Source organism: Urocampus carinirostris, chromosome 16, assembly GCF_059441175.1.
Source record: "Urocampus carinirostris isolate Australia breed hairy pipefish chromosome 16, RoL_Ucar_1.0, whole genome shotgun sequence".
Classification (NCBI taxonomy): domain Eukaryota; kingdom Metazoa; phylum Chordata; class Actinopteri; order Syngnathiformes; family Syngnathidae; genus Urocampus; species Urocampus carinirostris.
In genome coordinates, this window is record NC_142364.1 from 22,497,992 (window position 1) to 22,521,108 (window position 23,117).

The following is a 23,117-nucleotide window of genomic DNA, read 5'->3' on the forward strand; positions in this document are numbered from 1 at the left end:
ATCAATGCCCTGAACAAATGTTAAAAAATACTGTGTAAAAAATACCTTGCCTATGTCCAGAAAAAAAATGTATCCATAATTCCGTTCTCTATTCTTAGTTTTTTATAATTGCGCTGTTAATGCCATTGCACTTTTTTTTTACTCTACTTTTTCATTTTTCATTTCATTGCACTATTTCAGGACTTTCCATGCCGGTTTTAATATGTGTTTCACAAAAAAGCCTGGCGGGATGTTGTAAATAATGTCCATCTTGTGCTAGTCTACAATTACTACCTTCCCTATATATCGTAATATTATTCTTTTTCATTTACGTCTTCAATCTTTATTTAATGTCTATCCTGAAGTGTCTAATGTTGTAAACAGTGTATGCTACATTGTAATCAATGACAATGAAGACAATTGGATTTTATTTTACAAAATCAATATTCCACGGATGTTGGCATCCTTTGGTGTTATTGTACTGTATATGTTGGTAAATCACCCACAATTTTTGTTTAAGTGCCATGGTACGTAGCTTTTGTACAAGGTACATCGTTGTCAGAAAAAAAGATCCATAGTCCGTGACCTCTCCATTTTGTGTATGAGTCTCATTGCTGTCACATGCTCAGTAGCGCAGTCAAAAGTCACTGTCTGAGCTCCCTAAGTGGTGTAAGCTCCATAGTAACTCACAGTGGCTGCATACTTCAACTTTCATTTTTGATTGTCTCCGCAATGTTGGGTGTTTGCTCCATTCACAAACTCTTCTTTTAAAGTAATAGACTCGAGGAACCGAAATAATTAAAGCCCGTTTTATTTCCCTCGTTGCCAGTTGCCTCTATCGTAGAGCATTGTTTTCCTGCCATATTTCACTGCCATCCTGGTGACCAGTGTATCTGCATAACAGTGAAAAACAATCCCGCCTCAGCGCATCCGTAGCAACTGGTCTCACGCTGTCTCTGAGATCATATTAATTAGGTTGCTTTATGACAGAGATGTTCCCTGCTTTAAGGACGTCTCATAAACTTTTTCCGCGCCGTCGCTGTTAATACGTGGGACGATCATAAAGTCCTTGCAGGTTAGCGTTCATGACGAAAATATACCTCCCCGCCCTGCTTTCTTTTGCAGTATTCAACCACCATGTAAATTGGAACTACTGCAACCATTAGCGAATTAGTTCTCTAAAATCGCCCATTGATCTCTAAGCTCAGCTAAAATGTTGCTTACCAGCCGGTTGAATCTAATTATCAAGTGCGTTGCTTACTCAGCCACGTTTGTGAAGGTCAGAGAGCCGCAGCCGCAATTTTTTTTTTCTGTGTGTAAAGTACCAACAATGTTGAGAGACTGATGTATGGGGCACGGCGGGAAATTGAATCCAGTAGAAATAAAATTAGCCATGGTTGGTCCTCGAGTTATTCTGTTACTTCACGTCGATTGCAAGTGGGAGACCGTTACCATACCTTTACGCCATCATTACTCTCTGGATTCAAATTTACACCGGATTAATCTCTCAAGAGTTATTGGTTTGTTTGTGAAGGGATGTTTTTCACCATGGAGACGGGCGTCTATCGATCAATTTCTTGACTTTGATGCTGGTGTTTGCCAAGTGATGAGAATCAAGTCAAGTCACATTTTTTCCTATAGCCCTTTCTCAAAACATGTCTCAAAAGACTGCACAGGTCCACATTAAAACCTTTACCTGATCTGAAACTGGCATGCTGCAAGGAAAAACTCAAAAACCTCAACATGAAAAAAATACGAAACCTCGAGAAGGGGCCACCCAAGACGTAAGCTCCCTTCCAGGACGACCAGGCTGCAATTGATCTTGCATTGGGTAACAACACACAAAACATAGTCAACATTAACAATAAACATAGGTAACATGTAAAATTGTTCAATAAGTTCAAAACAATGACAAATCAGCATCCCACCTCAGGCAGCTGGTCGATGCAGATGATGACGTGCTTCATGTCCAGTTGCTGGTTGACTGACTCATTTCAGTTTGTCCTTCATTCTCATTCTGCCACTAGCCAACCATTCAGCCAGCCGGCATCAATCATTAGCTATAAAATAGAAGTGTCACTTAAGTCAACTTTTAAACACTGCCACTGAGGTTGTAGATCTCATCACAAGGCGCAGAGCATTCCACATCACCGGGGCCCAGGAGAACGCTCTTGATTCTCCAGATTTCGTCTTGGCTCTTAGAGTCACAAGTAGAGCATTATGTTGAGCAGAGGCTCTGAGCAGGAAAATAGGGGGAATTCAAATCAGAGATATTAGAGGGCGAAAGTCAAAGCAAATATTTATATGTTAGAAACATAAACTTTGATGCACATCTTAAATGGAGAGGGAGTCAGTACAATTTAGCTAAATATGGTGTTATATGATCAAACTTCCGTGCCCTCGTCAAGAATATCCCTGCTGCATTTTGAACCAGCTGCAAACCTTAGAAGCTAGAAATCGGAAAACCAGAGAGCAATGCATTACAGTATTCTAGATGAGAAATAATAGATCCAATTAAAGGGCATTGATAAGTGTATAGGCAAACAGGGATGATCACACAAGTAACTCTAAAAAAAGTTTGGTTGGATTTGTATTTCAATTGTAGAAGTACGTACTCTTTTTTTTATTTAATGGATGGGATTGTAACTTAAACTTCCTGGGTCCTAGTGTTCCACCATCCAACTTCAACAACAAAGTCATGTCTTTTGTTTTTATTCAGACGTTATTAGTGCCACGCTATGGTTACTTCTACGTTGAACTGACAATGTATTCTTCTTGTTCGGAGGATCCTGCTACAAATAACAACTTACTGCAAGACAAAGAATAAATAGGTACACTGATAGGCATGGTGCAGTTGCTCATGATACAGAGAGAAAAAAAAAATCACATGATTAAACGTAAATTTTGAGCATGTTAAATCTACGCGATCCACACATTTTCAAAAAGGCAAACAATAATATCTAGGTCTAGTTTCTAAACAATAACAATAACAATCTGTGAAGCCCTTTGAGACTCTTCGTGATTTAGGGCTATACAAATAAAAATGACTTGACTTGACTTGACTAAACTTGAGTTTTTTTGTGTTTCATAGTGAACTATCAATGCAAAAACACGGTTCAAAACATAACAATCACAGAAAAGAGGCAGGCCCATGTTCAAACCGAACAAAAAAATGAAATTGATTTGTTGCTTCTCCCTACATTGTACTGACAAAGTTTAAATATAGCTCATCAAGATGATCATAACACATCATACAGTCCACCGATTAAAAGGAAATCTCTCATACCACATCACACACCCAGGAAGCCTTGCTACTAGTAGTACAAATAAATTATAGGTTTAGTAACCCCTCGAGAAAAAAGGGTGTTCTAGTTACAAAAAATATGAGATATGAGATGTCTTTGGGGCAAAATTCTCGCCTAACATGTGAGAGAAAATAAAAGTGCAGATCATTTACAAATGCTTGCAATAGAAGGCCAGTGCTCAGGACAACTCACAGCCAGCTTGTCTCAGTTGACGCGTGCGTTTCCCGCCATACATACAGATCGGATTATTGTTTATTTGTCGCATCACATCTCCTTTTGCTGCTTTTAGTGCCATTGCAAGTTAGAGTAACTTTAACTTTAGATTTAGAGTATGTGCTTACATACTGTATTATAATCAGTTTCCCATACTACTTCACTCCTCTGCTACCACACATACACCTCCGTTACCAACCACCATCTTCTTCCATGGCAAGTGCTCACATTTTATTTTGTTAATATCATCGTATTTATCTTATTGGTGTGTTTTATGTTCAATTACTATTTGAATGTTTTAGATAATGAGGGAGATCATCAGGGTTCATTTGGAAAATTTGGGTAGGCCGGGAAAAGATGAATTGGTTTCCAGTTATTTCTTATGGGGATGGTTTTTTCTGGACATTCTAGATACGGGCATAATTCTGGAAAGGAATTAATCTTGTATGTGAATGGGCCTCTTCATATGATAACTATATGCACCACACAGCTTGCATGTCTTGTGACACCACGATGAAGCCGAAATAAAAGTTGGCCTCTTTAAACAGTAAATATACAGAATAGAATAGAATAGAATAGAATAGAATAGAATATACCTTTACTGTCATTGTTACAAAATGGGTTAACATATTGTGACAACGAAATTGGGCATGACACTCCAGTTTTACACATTCACAGTGAGGTATGAGCCAAGAAGATAAAGGAACAGAGAAGATAAGGTTATAAAACAAGGGGGATAAGGCTATAGTTATAATTTACATGGTATTTACACAAGAAATGTCGGCATGTGGGATAATACATACAGTGTTATCGTGATACCTTTGGCATCGTAAGGGTTGTGCAATATTGCATTTGGTGCAAAGTCATCATAGTGCAAAAAAAAATAGTCAGCATATGCATTGGCGCAAACATAGACATCATAGTGCAGAAAATGCACTAACTATATTTTCCAAATTAATAGATAACTAATACTATATCTTTGACACACAGTGAGTCAACAATTCACCAACCATGCCAACAAATGTAGCCAATCTCTCGGAGGAGTTCAGGAAAGAGCCGAAATGGTCACTGTGAAATGGTCACTTAAAACGAAAATAGCAAACCTGCTGTGTCTTTTCAGGCATGGCTTCTTGAAGCTTTTTTATGAGTGTACTTTTCATGGTAGTGGCTATTAAATTTCATGTGAAATTGTATTCCCCTGCTGCATTCTAATTCAGATGTTAGCTACTAACAATTGACAGTAAAACCAAAATAACCATTTCAACATGGGCTAAGACAGTTGTGCAACGACTCTGCTTTCTCCCAAAAATACTTTAGTCAAATTTCACGTTTCTCACAACTGGGATTCAGAGTAGATCGAACAAAACTTGCGATTTTTATGAAGTTATATGCGGTTGACTAGGGGGAGAAGATGGAAATAGATTGACAAAACGAGTGACGGGACCAGAATGGGAATTGAATCCCCTTGAATGAACCTGAATAGAGGAGGACCGGCTTCATGAATAGGGCCGCTTTAAGACAGGCGACGGAGAAAACAAACCCGCCCTTGTCCTGTCTGCTTGATTTCCTGAAGCAGACATCCTCCCTCCTTTATTTCTTATTCAACGTGATGCGCTCCTCACAGCTCCCCTTTTTTTTCTTCAACGTCTCATCTCGTCTTTGCTAATCCACTCTGCAGAAAGCTGTAATCTGCAAACAGCACAAGATGGCCATTATTTACAACATCCCGCCAGGCTTTTTTTGTGAAACACATATTAAAACCGGGATGGAAAGTAAACGGCAGACTAGAAAAATAGCAAACACGCAGAATCAAATGGTCAATATTACAACAGCATGCTTGATTAAGTCTCTTATTTTGTGTTTTTTCCAATGTACAAGTGAGGAAAGTTGGAACCCTTTGTTTAAAATGCGATATGTTCTGGGTTTTGGTCACTATGATTTAGCTTGACTGTGTGCAACATATTATTTAATTACTGTAAACAAAATAACCAAATGTTAGCCCTTTACCACCAGGCGTCTCAAAGGGCTGCACAGACCATGGACTATTGCAAACTCCAGACTATTATTACACCATCCCCTGATCTAAAACCTACACGAGGGCAAGGAAAAACTCCCAAACCTGCAGATATCTTCTTGGTTGTGATAATATTCGCGATTTTCTACAGCGATTTAATCGTCCCGACGGTCAACAATGTAAGCAGTACAATTCTGCCGGCTTTGTAAAACAAAATGAAATGTGTAACTTTGGTTATACTGTAGCATTTCACTTCACTGTGTAAGTTTAAAAAAAAGACACATTCCAATGTTTTTGCCATGTGCTTCAAATGTACACTTTTTCAACAACAACACATATCATTAAATAGGTATATGTATGCACTAAACTGTTAATAACACCTGGTATTTGTCAATATCCTGTATACTTTATATACTACACATACGTTGATACCGCTGTACTCAAGCAACTCAAACAAATTGGAGTTAGACCAAATTATCGGAGTGATTGTTCCTGAAGTATTTGAACAAAAAGATCATAACTCCAACAGAGCCAACACAGCCAAACACAGGCTAAGTGGAAAACAGGGCCATTTTGGCTATTTATGCCGGTTGAACCAGGAATGATTTCTAAAGACATCGTCAGTTCGAAAAACAGGTCTTCAGAATTTATTGTGATTCAGTGTGTTTCATTCCCTTTTTTATTGCCGATAATACTGGGTGCCAAGAAAGTTAGTGAAAAGGGGTAGGAAAAGCAGAAAAAAGTGAGGATATCAAATCCAGAAATATATTTTATATAATAGCATCTTGTACAAGTGTCTGCCATTAAACTGCTACTGGAAGGTACATTAAGTAGTTTAATATCGTTTTGTATTTATCTTAAGTTGAATCTTTAATAGCGACACATTTCAATGTTTATCACTTTTAGTAGAATTTTGAGTATTCACGGTTGTTTACTTATACTTTGGCTATTTTGTAATGCATAGGAAGGTATAAAAAATAATTCCATCAGTTGGTATAGGAAGAAATGTTTTTGCTGTTGAACAATTTGAACCCGGATATTGAACTGAGAAATGACTGTTTATATACAGTATATGGGCTTCATCAAGATCTCCCAGATAATTTGGTCGTCCTTTGTACAAAATTGCAAAGTTCTGCTGCATCTGACGACAGTCATTAAAGGAGCAAGGAAAGCATAATTTGGATGCCAGCTCAGCATACTTAGTGCTGGATGTGTGCCCTTGGTTTATCACTGCTCCTCCATGTGAAAATTATTGCCAGCAATGTATGTTTAATACTCAAAAACAGCATTGAAGAGCAGCAAAGATTTGGACTCTGGTCTATATTGTTATTCCTGTAATGCTTACCTATAAAGTAAAACAGTATATACTCTATGTGCTTAAGGCACAGGTGTCAAACAGGCAGCCCGCGGGCCAGATCAGGCCCGCTAAGGGATTGAATTCGGCCCGCGAGACAACACTCGAAGAAGCGCAAGAGAAAAACAAGCTGCAGGTTGAAATATGTCCACTTGATGTCGCCAAAACCAGGTGCCTCGAACAAAGACAGTGCACTTGTATTTCTCTCTCTCTCTCTCTCTCTCTCTCTCTCTCTCTCTCTCTCTCTCTCTCTCTCTCTCTCTCTCTCTCTCTCTCTCTCTCTCTCTCTCTCTCTCTCTCTCTCTCTCTCTCTCTCTCTCTCTCTCTCTCTTTCTTTTCCACCAATTTTCTCCCACTCTGTCTATGTCTCTTTCTCTCTCTGTGTATTTTAACCTCTTTTGCTCTAATTTCCTTTTTTCCTTTTCTCTCTTTTCTCTTTCTCTCTTCATACCCTTCGCGCTTCCTTTTCTTTTTTTTTCTCCTTCTGTCTTTCTATTTTTCTGTGGATTTCTTTCTTCCTCTCCCTTTCTTTTCCCTCTCTCTCACGCCTTTTAATATTTGGTTTCTCAGGCTCTCTGCCTCTCTCTCTTTTTCTTTCTTTGTCCCGCCCTCCCTCCTTTTTTCTCCCTCTTTCTCTTTTATTTATCCCTCTTTTTCTTTCTCTTTAATCTACTAGTTCAGCCACCGACAGAATGTTTGATCTATCGTGTGGCCCCCGAGTTAAAATGAGTTTGACACCCCTGGCTTAAGGGGATTCATAACATGACATATGTAGAGTTCCTGGGGAAAAAAAACTGAAAAAAATACTATATGACATGAAACTTACCTATTTCTAATTAGGTGTCATTATTCAGGATCGCATACTTTAATTGCTGTTTGCTAATGTTTTTCAAGCAAAATGTTGGATTCTGGGTACCTTCTCAGAGTTTATGTTGTTTTTTTTTAAACATATTCAGGGACAAACAGTAATTGTGTCCTTTGTTTTTAAACAATTATATATATATATATATATATATATATATATATATATATATATATATATATATATATATATATATATATATATATATATATATATATATATATATATACGTCCCGCGATAAATGGTAAATCTGAACATTTCTTTTAGGATGTCGAAAAATATCCAGAAATTGCTGTAAGTTAGATTTTGTTGTGTGCACCTTCTTCCGAGTAGAGGATATTACTGTAGTGCTTCTTTCCGCCCCTACCAGCATGTGGTGGTGCTGTAAGAGGTCAGCCAGCATCCACTCTGCTTCCTCTTCCTAGTTCGTGTATAAACATGCTTTATTGTTTTATTTCTCATGCCTCCATTAAATATGGTTGGTGTGAAGTGTAAAGAAGAGGCAAGCCATTTCTTTTGAGATGAAAGTGCAATATGGAAGCTTGAAGCTGTTGAGAAAATGGCTGGATCGCTTTTTTTCTGCCACATTTTACCACGGAGGTGAAAGTAGCTAACTCTTGAGGCCTATCTTCCAAAAGTAAGTTAAACTTAACTTTATTTATCTTTATAGAGCTTAATATTTTATGAATAGTTTATTTCTTAGTACAAAATAATACAGGTTACTTATACAAGCCTTAAACATACTTATATAAACCTTAAACATACCAAATATAGCACTGAAGCAACTTACGAACAAATTCAACTTACGAACGACCGTCCAGAACCTAACTTGTTCATAAGTACGGCAGTGCCTGTTTATTCAGTAACACGTATTTATTAATCTCTCCCAGTAGCAAGGAAGGGTAGAACACCAGTGGCCTCTTTGCAAAGAAATAAATATTGCGAGCCACCAAAATGGCGCTCTTGTGTGACTTTTTTGCCTCTTATACAACGCCGGTTCATATTCGTAATGAGTAAAATACTTATTTTATGAAAGCAAGTAAAATGGATAAAAATAGTGGCTCACATGACCAGTTCACAATTAGAGTCGCCTACTTCACACATAAGTTAAACATGGCTTGCACACACCTTAAATATTTTGTTATTATTATTGAACCCATCACCACTAACAATCAATTTTTATTGAATATATGTTTTTGAAAATATCTATACTACCTACGAATAATGAAAATGTTATATTACTGTCGAATCAGCCTCCGGTAGGAAAATTCGCCCGAGGAGGAAAATATGGCAGAACACCGGCAGCCATTTTACCTGGCAGTAAAGTAAGTTTAGGGAGTCACGCTGAACAATGAACGATCTGTCGGAAAAGCGGCACGGGACGAACACCATTTCATGGCAGCGGGAAGTATAAAGATCTTAATGCGCTGACAGAATCGTGTGTGTGGAAATAAATCCCTCATCCTGTAACCATATGAATGTAAATGTACGCGCAGCAGGAAGTTTCAGGGGGATTCAAGGGGAAAATGACGCGCTAGGTAGCTAATATTTCAAAGCTTTCGGGGTTGACTGTGGTGCAGGTAGTGAAATTTGGCACCACTTACAAAATGATGAATATCTGAAACTGTTATGATATGTGTAAAAAAAGAGTACTTATGATACAAAGTTAAAGTACACACTCAATCCATAAGTGCTCTATAGTCAGAACTGGCATTTAAATGTTGCGTTATTAAAATTAAAATAGTTTTGTATATATTGTTTACAAAGTGGTAAGACATGGCACTCCATGATGAAAAGGTAATAAAGATTAAAAAGTGAAAGATAAAATAAAAATAATACCTGGATAAATAATCAAAAATATCTTCAAGGTACTGCTTAAAGGCTGGCTTAAGTTTTAAGTACATGATGACGACAGTAGTATTAGTTATTGCAACATCCGTTGCAGCCTAGCCACCCTGGGAGGGGGGGTTACTTCCTGTTCGGTCCTTTCTCAAGTTTTCTTCATTTTCCTCATGTTGAGGTTTTTGAGTTCTCCCTTGCCCTCATGCAGGTTTTAGATCAGGGGATGGTGTAATAGTAGTCTGTAGTTTGCAATAATCTGTGGTCTATGCAACCCTTTGAGACTCCTTGTGATTAAGGGCTATGCAAATAAACAAGACTTGACTTGACTACATTGAAAATTGTTGCAATAACATTTAACAGCTACAACATTCCAAAATAAGTCAATAAATACTGTAGGTTATGAATACCTATTTTTTTACACTTAGGCAATGTATACATTTGTCACAGTCCTGTGCACTTGTTTAGGGTAGTGATATTCTTCGGGAAGATTTAAATAAAAGAAAAATATCAACATACATGAATGTATTGTGTTCAAAATGTTTCAGATTTAAATCCTAATTGTGGTGCTTCAATCGATTGACACCGATCCTGATATTAATAGATGGATATTAAGGGAAAACCCCCTTGAACCGTGTGTTCTTTTTCTCACAAAAGCTGGATATTGTCACTTGCATGTGAAAAATAATTTAATTCAGCAATATCTTTAAAAACAATTTAAAATTAGTATTGATCCTATGAGTATTAATGTGATGTCTTCTTTTGCATTATAGTAAAAGAGATATACAACAACAACAATGCACATTGTGTAACATCAATCAAATAGCACGTTTTAAAAACACGACTCAACACGATAAAGACCTAAGTGAAATAAGATGAAATATCTTTTTTCCCAACTTTATGAGCCCGTTTTAAGTGTGTCTGTGATATTCAACGTTAGGTATCGAGTTGTTCATCATCTGTTTAGTGGGAACAGATTAGGCCCATTACATTTAGTCTGCTCTTTTACAATGCTATTGTGTAATAAAGCATGAAATAGGAAAGATTTCGCACAGTCACAATTGATAGTGCTTTCCCTCGCAGCAAAGGGCCACAGCTTTTCCAGTGCAGTTACATTTTTTCTTTGTAATTTTCTTTATCGTTAACTAAGTGAGCTTAATTTAACCAAAGAATATTCATGCGGGAAACCTACACAGTAATGTTCTGAGGAACTGATTTTTGGTGTTGCAACTTGGGCAAATTTGTATTCACATCTTAAATTATGTATTTCTTTGCAGTCTACTTGGAATACACTGAGGAATTATCGCAAATATAGTCATTGTTTATATTTGTTTTTAGGTTTGTTGAGGACAGGCCTGCTCTTGTTCTTAAATTATTTATAGGGACACGCTCATGTTTGGTATCAGAATGAGTTGTCGGCATGTTGATTTTTGTGCAGGCTGTCACAAGCTGTTTCCCTGCTTTTAAATGCTTATTGTGTATGTTTGTATGGTTAAAGCTTCATACATTTTGTATGTGTTAGCATCTTTTACATAAATATGTTGGTAATTTTCTAATCAGCCACATAGGTTACAATATATCAATATTCTAGACTCTTCCAGGATTAGTTTCATTCATTTATTTCTTTGTAAATCTTCAATTGTATCAGTCAATCTGGACAATTTCATCAATTTCAAACAATAACTAAGTTTTATTGATTAAAAATGCAAATGTTGTAAGAATTGATGACTTTAAATTAGTTTTAATGCAAAAGTATTCACTAATAGCTTGTGCAAAAGGAAAAATATTAAGAGTAATAATTCATGATGAAGTACCTATTGACTGATAAGACGTATCGTAATCCCTCGTTTTTCGTGGGGGTTACATTACGTCCCACGATAGTCAAAACCTGCAAAGTAGAAACATATATTTATTTAATCATTCAATTATTCATTCCTTACTCAAGAACAAATCCAATTAACAGGCTCCAGTGTTAGTTTAACAAATACAAGTACTGTACTTAACAAACTTTTTGTACAAATCGTTCTGTACTCTCCAAGTAACAATTAAAAACTAATCTGGATGCTTTACTTTAAAACTGCAAATATTAAGGACCAAATACCCTTTATTTACCTTTGTGGCCATCTAGTGGACATTAAGGAGAACTAAATTTACCTTCTGGAGCTGTACGACAGAAACCATATATTTTTCCATTATCAAGCATTTTAAAAAAGAACCACGGGGGCACTAGGGATCACCAAGAACCAGAATGTAGTTCCGGAAAAAGTTGAGATTGTCAAAAGGTCTATGTTTGTTGGTCAAAGAAAGCTTCTTGCTCTGTTTAGCCATTCAAAAAGCAGAACACAATGTAGGATGAAAATCTGTTAAGAAGCAAAACTGTAAAGTAAATCGCGAAACAGCAAGGGATTACTATCTTGGTTTGAGAATCAGACATTTGAAAAGAGCAAGCAATTAGGGGCAACTTCTAAAATAACTTCATTTTGCCACATTCAAATGGATGTTCCATCATTATACGGAATTGTTTTTTGTGTAGGCACTTTAAATATCGTCCAAGCTAATTTACCCGTAGCAGAAAATACCTCATTTGGAGCCTTGGTACTATGTAAATAAATACAACTCAAAATACATGTCTCTGGGGTAATAATACAACTAAAACTGCATATGCATTTGATGCCACTCCCTGCCACTTTCTTGAAGCTTTGACTGTTGCATAATTGCCAGAGTGGACAAAAAACGGTCCTAGTTAAAATTAAACTGCATTCATTAAAAAGCCACCAGAGGGGGCTATTAGATAGATAGATAGATAGATAGATAGATAGATACTTTATTCATCCCTGAAGGGAAATTCACTTTTCCAGCAGCATCCCTAAGCTGAGAACAATCGAAAATAACTGAGAACAATCGAAAATAACACGGGAGCTGCTGGAGTGGCTGCCCTTCGTGACGGCGCCGGAGAAACGATTCAATTTGAATCATGTACAAACAAACAAACAATTATGTGCGCATGAAATACTGTCAACAAAAACAGTGTGGGAAATGTGAAACCAAACAAAGTTTGAAATATATTATATATAAAGGGTTATAAAATGTGAAATAACAGACTATTGTGAGGATATTGTATTCAACACTGCAAAAATGGCAATTACAATTATGTAAAATTATAAAAAAACATCTGATTATTCTTTTTTTTCTTGCAGATAATTTTGACTATTTAAATATGATGTTCAACTTTTACCATACTACACAAATGTAATGCAATTGTTATCTCGGTTAATATTATTACACCTGCTTGTGATGTATAACATAAAGGGAACATGTTTGACCTCTGAGCTAACTTTGAGTGTGCAAAGAATTAGCAATATGTATGACAACATTCCTTAGTTTCAGTTTTTACTGTAACCAAATCCTTAGCACCCTAGCATGGGAATTCAAACATTTAAGCTAAAGCTAACATCCTATTAGAGGGATATCAAATGTATTTTAGCTGAGGGGCCACATGGTTAAAAAATAAAATAAATTAAATAAATACTTGCATGGGGGCCGGACTAACGAGATAAATGCATTAAAGGTTTGCCTCAGCTGTAAGGCTGGGGACCTTTCGAAGGCTCACAATGAATTTGTCATATTGATTCAGGGATGTCGTTTTGATTACAAAATGATTATTGAGGTTTTTTACTTTTCTCAACATGTTTTCCCTATTAGGATTTAATACTTTGAAGTTTTTATCAAATGTTCAATTATTTAAAAAAAAAAAAAAAAAAAAAAAGTAAAACAACAACAAATTGATTGCCAGTACAGTTTATTCAACTGAGGGGAAACTGGAAAGTTTTATAACGCACAATCAGATATTTATGTGCATGATCTATGTAATGATCTCAATGTATTTTTCTGACTTTTATTTATTTTTCCATGAAAATGCTTTCCTGCATTTGGCTACTTCACTGGTTGTTTTAATCTCTATTATATAAAGCAATAAAAACTACTATACACCTCTGCAAAGATACCCAGGTGCTGTTTTTTTATTTTTATTTTTTTCTACACTAAGTACCAACTGATAATTTCCAATCACGGGATAGAAAACAGACTTTAGTAGCCAATGTTGTGGTTAAGAGAGACATCCACAACCACACGTGATTGCGGTAAGTTTTGCCTTACACAGCACGTCCAGGGTTTATATTATAAACAAAATAATAATCAGGCAGTGTTTACTCAAAATGTTCCTTGGTTGAAGAATGGTAGTCAACAAATACAGCAGGGGCGCCGAGCTTCGGCGACACCCAGTGGACTTATTTGCAACTGCAGGTAATTATTTGATGTGATCCCACTCATTTTTCTCTTATACTTCTCTTTATATTGTCTCGCCTGCCAGATCAAATGTGTTGCCAAGCCTGATCTGGCCTGCGGTCTGTATGAGTCTATAAGCACCATGCAACCCGTCAATAATCTCTTGCTGGGTCAGAACATTTGGTTGAACTCATGGCCGCCCTCTTTCTTTGTATTCTAGTCCAATTAACCCCAGATATGGCTCAAATTGTCATCTAATAACAGTGTTTTTTCTCCTTTTCTCTCTTCTATTCTTTTTTCTCCCATCAGGTCTCCACATAATGGAGCGAGAATGAACAAAGAGCGGCTGAAAAAAAAGCATGAACTGGAGGTTTATTGAGGTCATCTGCTTCCTGTTTATATGGGACCATATAACAGTCCAGTCTTCCCGCCAGGACCCATCGGCCACTGAGCAACATGTCGCCAAGCAGTATGACTGGCTCATCTCCGACCGTGGACCGTTCCACCACTCGCGCAGTTATCTGTCCTTTGTGGATAGATTCCGCCAAGGATTCACGACCAGATATAAAATTTATAGGTGAGTGTTCGCTGATGCCGCGCGCTATTTTCAGATGGCACTTGCAAAAAGCTGCATGTACATTTTTGCCCTCCCAACGATGCATTTTTTATCGTAGCGTGTTGTCACCCCTCATTAGAAATTGATGAGGCCGTTGCTTACTTACTTTGAATGCGAGCAAAAAATATTTTTTAGAGCGCTGGAATAACAATCTGTGACTTTCTCGCGCTGAGAGACCGTCCATAAATAAAGGGCATTTATAGCTGTATTTTTTATAGCCCTTAAGTCCAAAAGCGCCTCACGGCATTTCATTGCGTAGCCTCTTATGCAACCCACTCACACCCACGTCAACATGGTGGTGATGATGGCAAGGTGAGAAGCAGCTTGTCAGGAGTTCTTAAGGGCTTCAAGTCTTTCACAAGGACACTATGAACTATGAAATCGGAGGAACATTTTAAAAACACAAAATATTGAGTATCTTTCCTGATAATAATTAACTGAAAATCATTCTCAGTAGCTTGTACGCAACACTGACAGCGTCAGGTCACGTTCCCCATGAGACGACGGATAGTCTTTTGAGGGATCTAGATCCAGATCTCATGCAGTCCAAGAGAGCTGACCAGGATTTTGGGAGCTCCTAAAACCCTAAATAGGATCATAACATGCATTTTTTTTTCCTGGTATCTTTTGTCGCATAACACTAGCATTCTTGGGGGCTTATTTAGTCGGCTGTATGATACAGAACTTATTTCTTTCTTTTTTCTGGCTTTTTTTTGAATTTTTCCATCTTTTTTCTCTTCTTTTTTTTTCTCTCGGCTTTTCCCAACTTTTTTCTTTTGGTATTTTTTTCTTTTTTGGTCTATGTTTGAGGTGTCTTTGATTTTAGGGTGATCATTTTGTGACATAAACCTATTGTAAGATATCAGGACTCTGTATCCTGTGTTAGTGGACAACACAAGTATAGGTAACCTCTTAGTGGTCATTTAACAATAAAAACTGGAACCATGAAGAATTGGCGCTATTTAAATGCAATGCATTTTGTGCAAAAGAAAACTTTATACAATCATTCATATTTTATATAATCATTTTTTGAGTACCAGCAACACTGATGCCAAATACAAACTTTACTTTTAATCCCGTTCTGAGAGAAAAAAAAAACAGCTAACCCTTCAAATGGGTTTTGAGTTTTACTTATTGCGTTTGCCCTATTTTGCTCCTGTCCTAAGAAAATCATAAACGCACCCTCCGCCGTTCTGGAGTTTCATGCCCATAATATGGTGCCACTCTCACAGTAATCAATGCATCTGCACAACATGTTTCCTGGATTGAGCTGGGACCTTTACAATTCTTGTAGCCAAGACGTCCTAGTCCTCATTCGGTAGCAAGGAAGACGGGTGGATTTATCAAAATACTGATTTTTTTTTTTGGGGGGGCGAAGAAAAACGCTAAGAGAGTTGCTTTGCCCTGTTGTGGTCTTCCCACCTGACAAACCATTTGAAGCTCTACATTCACCCATCGGTGCTGGGCGTGACTTTTCTGTCTATGAACCGATTAAAAAAGGGGAAAAAATGGTTTGCTGTAATTTCCCACCTGTCGAAGCAAAACCGTGTTAAATCTTTGGCCGTAAAAGGTGAGAAGACTTATCGATCAAACAGGAAATTGTGATATGCTTTGTAACTGGCTTTGAAAACAAAGAGATGCTGTGCAAACCTACACCAAGGATATTACGGTGGAGAAAAACTCAAACGATTTGTTTGTTTGTCGTTGTCTATAGTAAGATGTCTATTCCTGGCTTCTGGACACAGGAAGACTGTATTTAATTTCCTTGACTGAAGTTACAAATCGAATTTTAAATGGAAAAAGTGAAAATGATATATTTTCCAATAAATAGACCAGTTACTAGTCTTTATTGGGACGGACAACCATTACCTGAAAAAAATACCCCATCTTTTTATGGTAAAAAAAACAAAACAAAACAGAGAGATGATATGATCATAACTATTTCACGTAGATAACACCAAATATTGTATTTTTAAAATTTGAACAACTCCTAAGATTTATGCAAATGATTTGAAACATTTGTTGTAAAAATATCGCAAAACATGAAATTATCCATTGTCTGCACTGCTTATACTCATTAAGATTGCAGGGGTGCTGGAGCCCATCTCAGCTGTCCTTGGGCAGTGGACACCCTGAACTGGTTGCCAGACAGTAGCAGGGCTCACAGGGACAAACAATTCAGTCGCCCATTAATACCTTGGGACAATTTTTGGACTGGCCAGTAAACAAGATATGCGTATTTTCGGGATGTGTTAGGAAACTGGAGTGCCTGGAAGAACCCACGCAAGCATAAGGGAGAACATGCAAACTCCACACAGGAAGGCTGGTAGCTGGATTTGATCGCATGACCTCAAACCTGTGCAAACGCGCTAACCACTCAGCCGCGTGCTGCTAGCAAAACACGATTTTCATTTTTAAAGTACATTTAAAACAATAGCTCAGGAATGTAACTTATTATGAGCACTAAATTATTTCTTATCTTCACGACATTTTTTACAATATTTTTTTCCTATGTGTTCCTAAGTTGTTTCCTCAAGTGACGCCAAAAGAAAAATACCAGAATTGTTCTAAATTTGTATGCAAAATAGTAACATTCGAGAAATATTTTTTAGGTATTTGCATTGGGGAAAGTGTGGTGTATTAAGATAAGCCCGAAACAGCTTAAAAAAAAGAAAAAAAGAAAATGGTTATTTAAATGAATTTGATTCGTTGCTACAAATAAATGAGAATCTTTGTTCTGACTCAATCCACTGCTAAAACAGAAACTAATGAAGAGTTTGGAAAAAAACAGACTGAAAAATCCAAACCATCAGTGAAGATTTTTGCTATTTTATGTTTTAAGTTTTTAAATGCCAGTTATACATTATCTAGATCAGGGGTGTCAAACTCATTCTAACTCGGGGGCCACACAATAGAACCAACATTCTGTCGGGGGCCGGACTAGTAGAATAAAGAGAAAGAAAAAGAGAGAAAGAAATAAGAGAACGTGGGAGTGAAAAGGAGAGAAGGCAGGAAAGAGAGAGAGTGAGAGTGCACAAGAAACAAAAGAGATAAAAAGAGAAGTCATAAGAAGGTGAAAAGAAAGGGAGAGGAAGAAAGAAATCCAAAGAGAAATAGAAAGACAAAAGGAGAGAAAAGAAAGCACGAAGGGTAGGTGGAGATAAAGAGAAAAGAGATAAAAAGAAAAAAGGAAGTTAGAGCCAAAGAAGTTAAAAAGACACAGAGAGGGAAAGAGACAAAGAGCAACAAAAGAAGAGAAAAAGAGAGACACAGAGAGTGAAAGAGACAGAGACAGAGTGGGGGAAAAGAGGTGGAAAAGAGAGAGAGAGAGAGAGAGAGAGAGAAGTAAATACAAGTACAGCGTCTTTGTTCGAGGCACCTGTCTTTGGCACCATCAAGTTGACATATTTCAACCTGCAGCTTGTTTTTCTCTTGCGCTTCTCTGAGTGTTGTCCCACGGGCCGGATTCAATCCTTTAGCGGGCCTGATCTGGCCCGCGGGCCGCCTGTTTGACACCTGTGATCTAGATTATCATGTTTGACAAAAAAATATCATCTAAATAATGAATGTAGCAATGTTTATCTTTTTAATAAGAAAAAAAAATCCAATCATATCGTAAAATAAGAAAAAAAACATACTTAATATTAGCAAAATATTCCATCCATATGGTAGTAGTTATTTTCTTGGAATAGGTCTCGCAAGCTTCTTTAAAGGGACCTTGTGTATCATTCGGCATCTCCGAGTGGTAAAAACATCAATCATTCAAAAAACTAAAATTGATTTGAATTATAACAGAAAAAATGCATGAACTATTATCTATAAGTGCATTATTTTTAAACACGCGTGAGTTAAGATATTTGGATTTATTTTACATGACGTATTTTTTGATTTGACTGAGAATGATACAAACAAACACTGTATTTATTATGGGCGTCTTTTACCCCACCAATATAAGAAAAATGTCTTTGGATTTAGTTATTTTGAGTTAAACTGATAGTTAAGTAAACTGTTTCTTTATCTAAAAGATTACTGGAGTAAAAGTAAGTGCATGCTGTGTAGATCCTCCACGAAGGGGGAAAAAAAACGGCGAAAGAGGAGCCTGACTTAATGGGCCCGTTTCGGGTCAGGAACGGGCCCGGACGCATGATCTTACCTCTAGTGTGCAGGGATCCGTCTCCGCCTATGATCACCCAATCAAAATGCTTTGGGTGCTTGGCTGACCTTTTCGAGTGTTTATAGTTCGTGGGTTTTTGTCATAAAGTGTCTGAGCAGTGAACGTAGATTCTTTCACGAGCTTCCTTAAAAAGCATGGCTTGGGTGCAAGCAGATTTATTTTGTAAAAATGTCGCAAAATACGATAAACAAGAAGTATACGGATGCAATTACCTTCTGTGCAGAGGGCAATGGGCAAGAGAGAAAGAGAAAGCGCGCTGTGTGCAGAGATTTGCCCACCCCTACTGCTAACCAGATCAAATGGCTCTGGGTGCTTAGCTGTTTTTTTGGGGTGTTTACAGTTTTTCCTGTGGGTTTTCATCATATGTGGGTTTCAACAGTGAACATACATTGTTTAATGAGCTTTGAAATACATGATTTCACGGGGAAGTACAGCCAAAACTGGGCTCGTCTGTGTAAGGCCATGAATGTAAACTGTAGTTGAAACTTTTCCCTACATGCTTTGAACTGAACGACATGCCTATTTTGTTACTTCAGCTTTTGCATACACTTAAAAAGGAAAAATACGTTGTCCCTTATTTAATCTTTGAGCCAAACAAACTCATAAAAAGAGCCATATCTGGCTTGCGAACCATATGTTCCCAAACAGTTAATTGTTATTATTTCAATGTGTGCACATGAAATATTTCAATTTCATGTGCACACTTAGTGCGACCACTCTTAAACCATAGAGCCCACTGGAACAAATTGACTTTCTCGGGCTGGTCAAGTGGCCAAGTATCAAATCGAGTGACGTTGCCGTACAAACTAGCAACATCATCTGCTCTAGTGTCGTCGAATGAAGCCTCAACTGCTATGCTCACGCTCTCTTCCGAGCGCCAATGAGCACTGAACAGCTCTGTAAATTTCCCCGGAGACTCTCTTGGTCTGCCATCAGAGGTGGGAAGTGCTGGGATCAGATTTGCAGAGTGACAAAAACCTTCCTTCCTTTTTTCTTCATTTTTCTCCTTGGCGTGTCATATCTCAGACGATTCCCCTGGAGGAGCAGCACTGGATGATGCCAGCCATGACAAACAAATCCGAACCATTTCTAATAACGTGGGCACAATGCCTAATTCTTAAGATAAACACGGCTTAGGGAGGTGCTCGCCTCTTGTCAGGTTCTCTGAAAAGGTCTGTGGCCGTTTGAGAGGAAAGAATTTGGAGCCACAAGGCACCAATTACTCTCCCCCTCAGCACTTAGGAGTCTCAACAAACTCACGCCAACTTCAATTATTCATCAACACTGGTGATTTTGATATTAATCATGCTAAACAGATTAGATATAACAAGATATTTGTAATAAGACATATGTTGGTTATGCTAGCATACTTTGGTTGCAAATGTTGTGTTTTTGTGTAATAGCTTCACACCATTTTGACTGAATTGATTAAGTTTTCAGAATACAACCCTAAAAAGCAATATGTGTTTCTCTTTTTAGAAACAAACAGTACAAGCATGAGTTTGTCGTTGCCTGTCTTGGCGTTGCCAGGCATTCTACTCGGGTGAGATGGTTGTGGCTCAACTGAGCTACTAGAGAGGTCCAAAGAGCTGCATGCAGCTCCAGAGCTGCTTGCACACGCAAGCTGATGTTTATCGATTTTGTTGATATTTGTTGGCGGTGCCTTAACACAAACCCTAGCTTATGACACATGGGCCTAAAGTACAATTGTTTACATTTTGACAAAAATCCCCTCAGCGGTTTCGGAGCCTATGAATCACATTTGAAAAAATACAAATCAGGATTGATAAAGTAGTTTAGATATACTAGATAATAACTAAAGCTTGATCTCCTTGACAATTTCTTAAATGTATTTTTTCACAAAATATCAATAACATTTGTATTAATTCCAATAATGATTAATATAACATATTTCTAAATATATAAATTATCTTAAATACCAAGGACTTTACATACACTGGTCGAATTCCAAATTAGATTATGAAGAAGAAGTAAAGGGTCAATGGATTTAGTCTATTAAGAGCATGATTGTCACAAACACATGCTATTTCATATGCGTTGTGGTGGATATTTAAATATAACATTACAATATAATTTGTGTGGTTAATCCGCTCTCTTGTGATTATAAGAGTACTTTTAAAATGTCTTTGATAATTATATTTTCTCATACATTTATTGGAAAATGACATAATAAACAATTTATTCGACTCAGTAATGCATTGTGATTCATAGCGAAACTCAATTAATCATTATTAAATATTTGAAACCATCATAGTCATATTCAAAGTCTGTAAATTAATTATAAACTCGCATGTAAAAGATACACTTATAAATAAGTACAAATATATTTGATTTTTTTGCTTGATTTTGAAAATGCAGTTTTTGTTGTGGTTTAGGGAACTCCTAAATGCTGAGAGAAAATGTAAAGAAAAAACAAATTTATCTTGACTCATTTTCATTCAGTTTTAATTGATGCATATTTTTTAAATTTCAGACAATTGGATTCAATAAACCGTTTACCTAAAACTCAAATCATTGACTCATGACAAGCAACAGGGTAATGTGAGATGATTTGAAATTAAGAATGCAAATACAAATACAAATAATAACATCTAATTTGAATTGGAAAACTTATTTTATGCAACCGGGAAAGATAAATGCCATATATGCAGATGTCTGAAAATGCTGCAGAAAAAATACTTTGGCCCAGTTTTCCATTTTAAATGAGCTGTTTCATCCCAGGAGAATATACAATATGGTTAAAAACAGTGCGCCTTTAAAGAAAGTGAACGATTGCTCGCTTCTATTTGATATCTGATATCTTTTATACTTCCCCGCGGATCGTCAGGCTGTTCATTTATTGAGCAGATTGGACGGGAGATGCTTCAAAAAGAGCAATCAATCAGAAGTGTGCATTTTCATAAATATTTTTCATGTCTAAATAACATCCTTCACCTCGCGTCTTTGATTACAGTACAATGCCGGATTGAGGCCTTCAGAATGCATTAATGGTCACCCGGATTTGCATTTATATTGGATTTTGGTGCAGGGTAGGCGAGAACCTGAGATGGAACAAACAAAGAGCATCGTACGAAACACGCTGGTAGCCCAATAATGGAGTACATGAGAGAGAATGAGCGATGTCCGCCTGAGCAAAACAGGCTGTTAGGATTGAACTGCAAACTGAATTTAAGGCCGCAACGCATACAGTGTTGAGAAATAGAGCATGATGAAATAGTGCAGCTATTCATCAATAGTCAATATAGGGTAGCCTGTGTCTTGGTTAAAAGTTGCACACGTTAGACACAAACAGGAGGGTAGGTGGGGGTGCAGGCCTCTTAAATGTGACTACATGAGTCTTAATGGTCTTAAGTGGTTCAAACTCGATAATGTGTGTAAACGTGCTTTTAGGTAATAACACGCTAAAGCAAGGACAAGTCACCGCAACATGGTGGGTTAGCTGAAGTCATCTGTGTATTGTCTGTGAGGCCTAATATAACAATATAGTAATTGCTCGCTGTATCACCGTCTATTTTTCGCAGTTTCCGTACTTAGCGGAGTTTCATCGTACATTGTGTTAAGCATTCTGATTGGCTAAGCAATCACCCCACCCCTTTTCTGCCTGTGTCTGTCTTTGAGTTAATACCAATGAGGTCTACGTTGTACACGTACGGAAAAAAAAATAAAACACTTGATGAATATCCATAACATATGCACTTTAAAAAAAATGTTTGCTAAAACACATCATTTCAAAAAAATGTTTTTGACCAACAAAAGCAAAGAAAGACAAAGAAATTCGATCACTATCTCGTACAAAGTTGGATAACTCGACACGCTAAAGCGAGGGTCGGCTTTGGGCTGAGACAGCCTTATCCAGACTCTGTGGTCCCTGTATCACTGGTACCTAGGTTCGGTCTGCATTGCCGGCAGTAAGTAAAATTCATTTCCAGTAGAAGTTAGACCCTGCCAAAGCTGCCTTTGGTCACTGATTCTGTTCATAACTTTTATGGACAGAATTTCTAGGCGCAGCCACAGCGTTGAAGGGTTCTGGGTTTGACAACCTCAGCATTTCTGCTTTTTGCAGATGATGTGCTGTTGGACTCCTTAAGCCATAATCTTGAGCTCTCACTGGAGTGGATGTCAGTTGAGTGTGAAGCGGCCATGATGAAGATCAGCACCTCCAATTCAGCCGGAGAAGGGTGGCATGATATTTCTCGGTTAGGGATGAGATCATGCCCTTAGTAGAGTAGATCAAGTATCTAAGGGGTCTTGTTCTCGAGCGATGATAAAATGGGATGGGAAATTGACAGTTGGATCCGTGCATCAGAGTTTGCCACCAAATAGAACCTGTACAATAAAAGAAAGCTGAGTTAAAAGGCAAAGCTCACGATGTAACCGTCATTCCCACCATCACCAATGGTCGTACATGCGTCTGATATGAGTTTCCTCCGCAGGTTGGCTGGGCTCTCCTTATGA

General features: G+C 37.4%; 1 protein-coding gene across 2 annotated transcripts in view; it reads left to right on the forward strand.

The window, feature by feature from the left end:
- Window positions 1-23,117, forward strand: part of brinp1 (BMP/retinoic acid inducible neural specific 1) — a 214,025-nt gene that overhangs the window by 36,282 nt on the left and 154,626 nt on the right. For both annotated transcript variants that reach the window (XM_088356051.1, XM_088356050.1), the window contains one exon: window positions 14,161-14,428. In XM_088356051.1, the coding sequence (XP_088212177.1) occupies window positions 14,211-14,428 (218 nt within the window). In that variant the 5' untranslated portion in view covers window positions 14,161-14,210. The remainder of the gene's footprint in view (window positions 1-14,160; window positions 14,429-23,117) is intronic.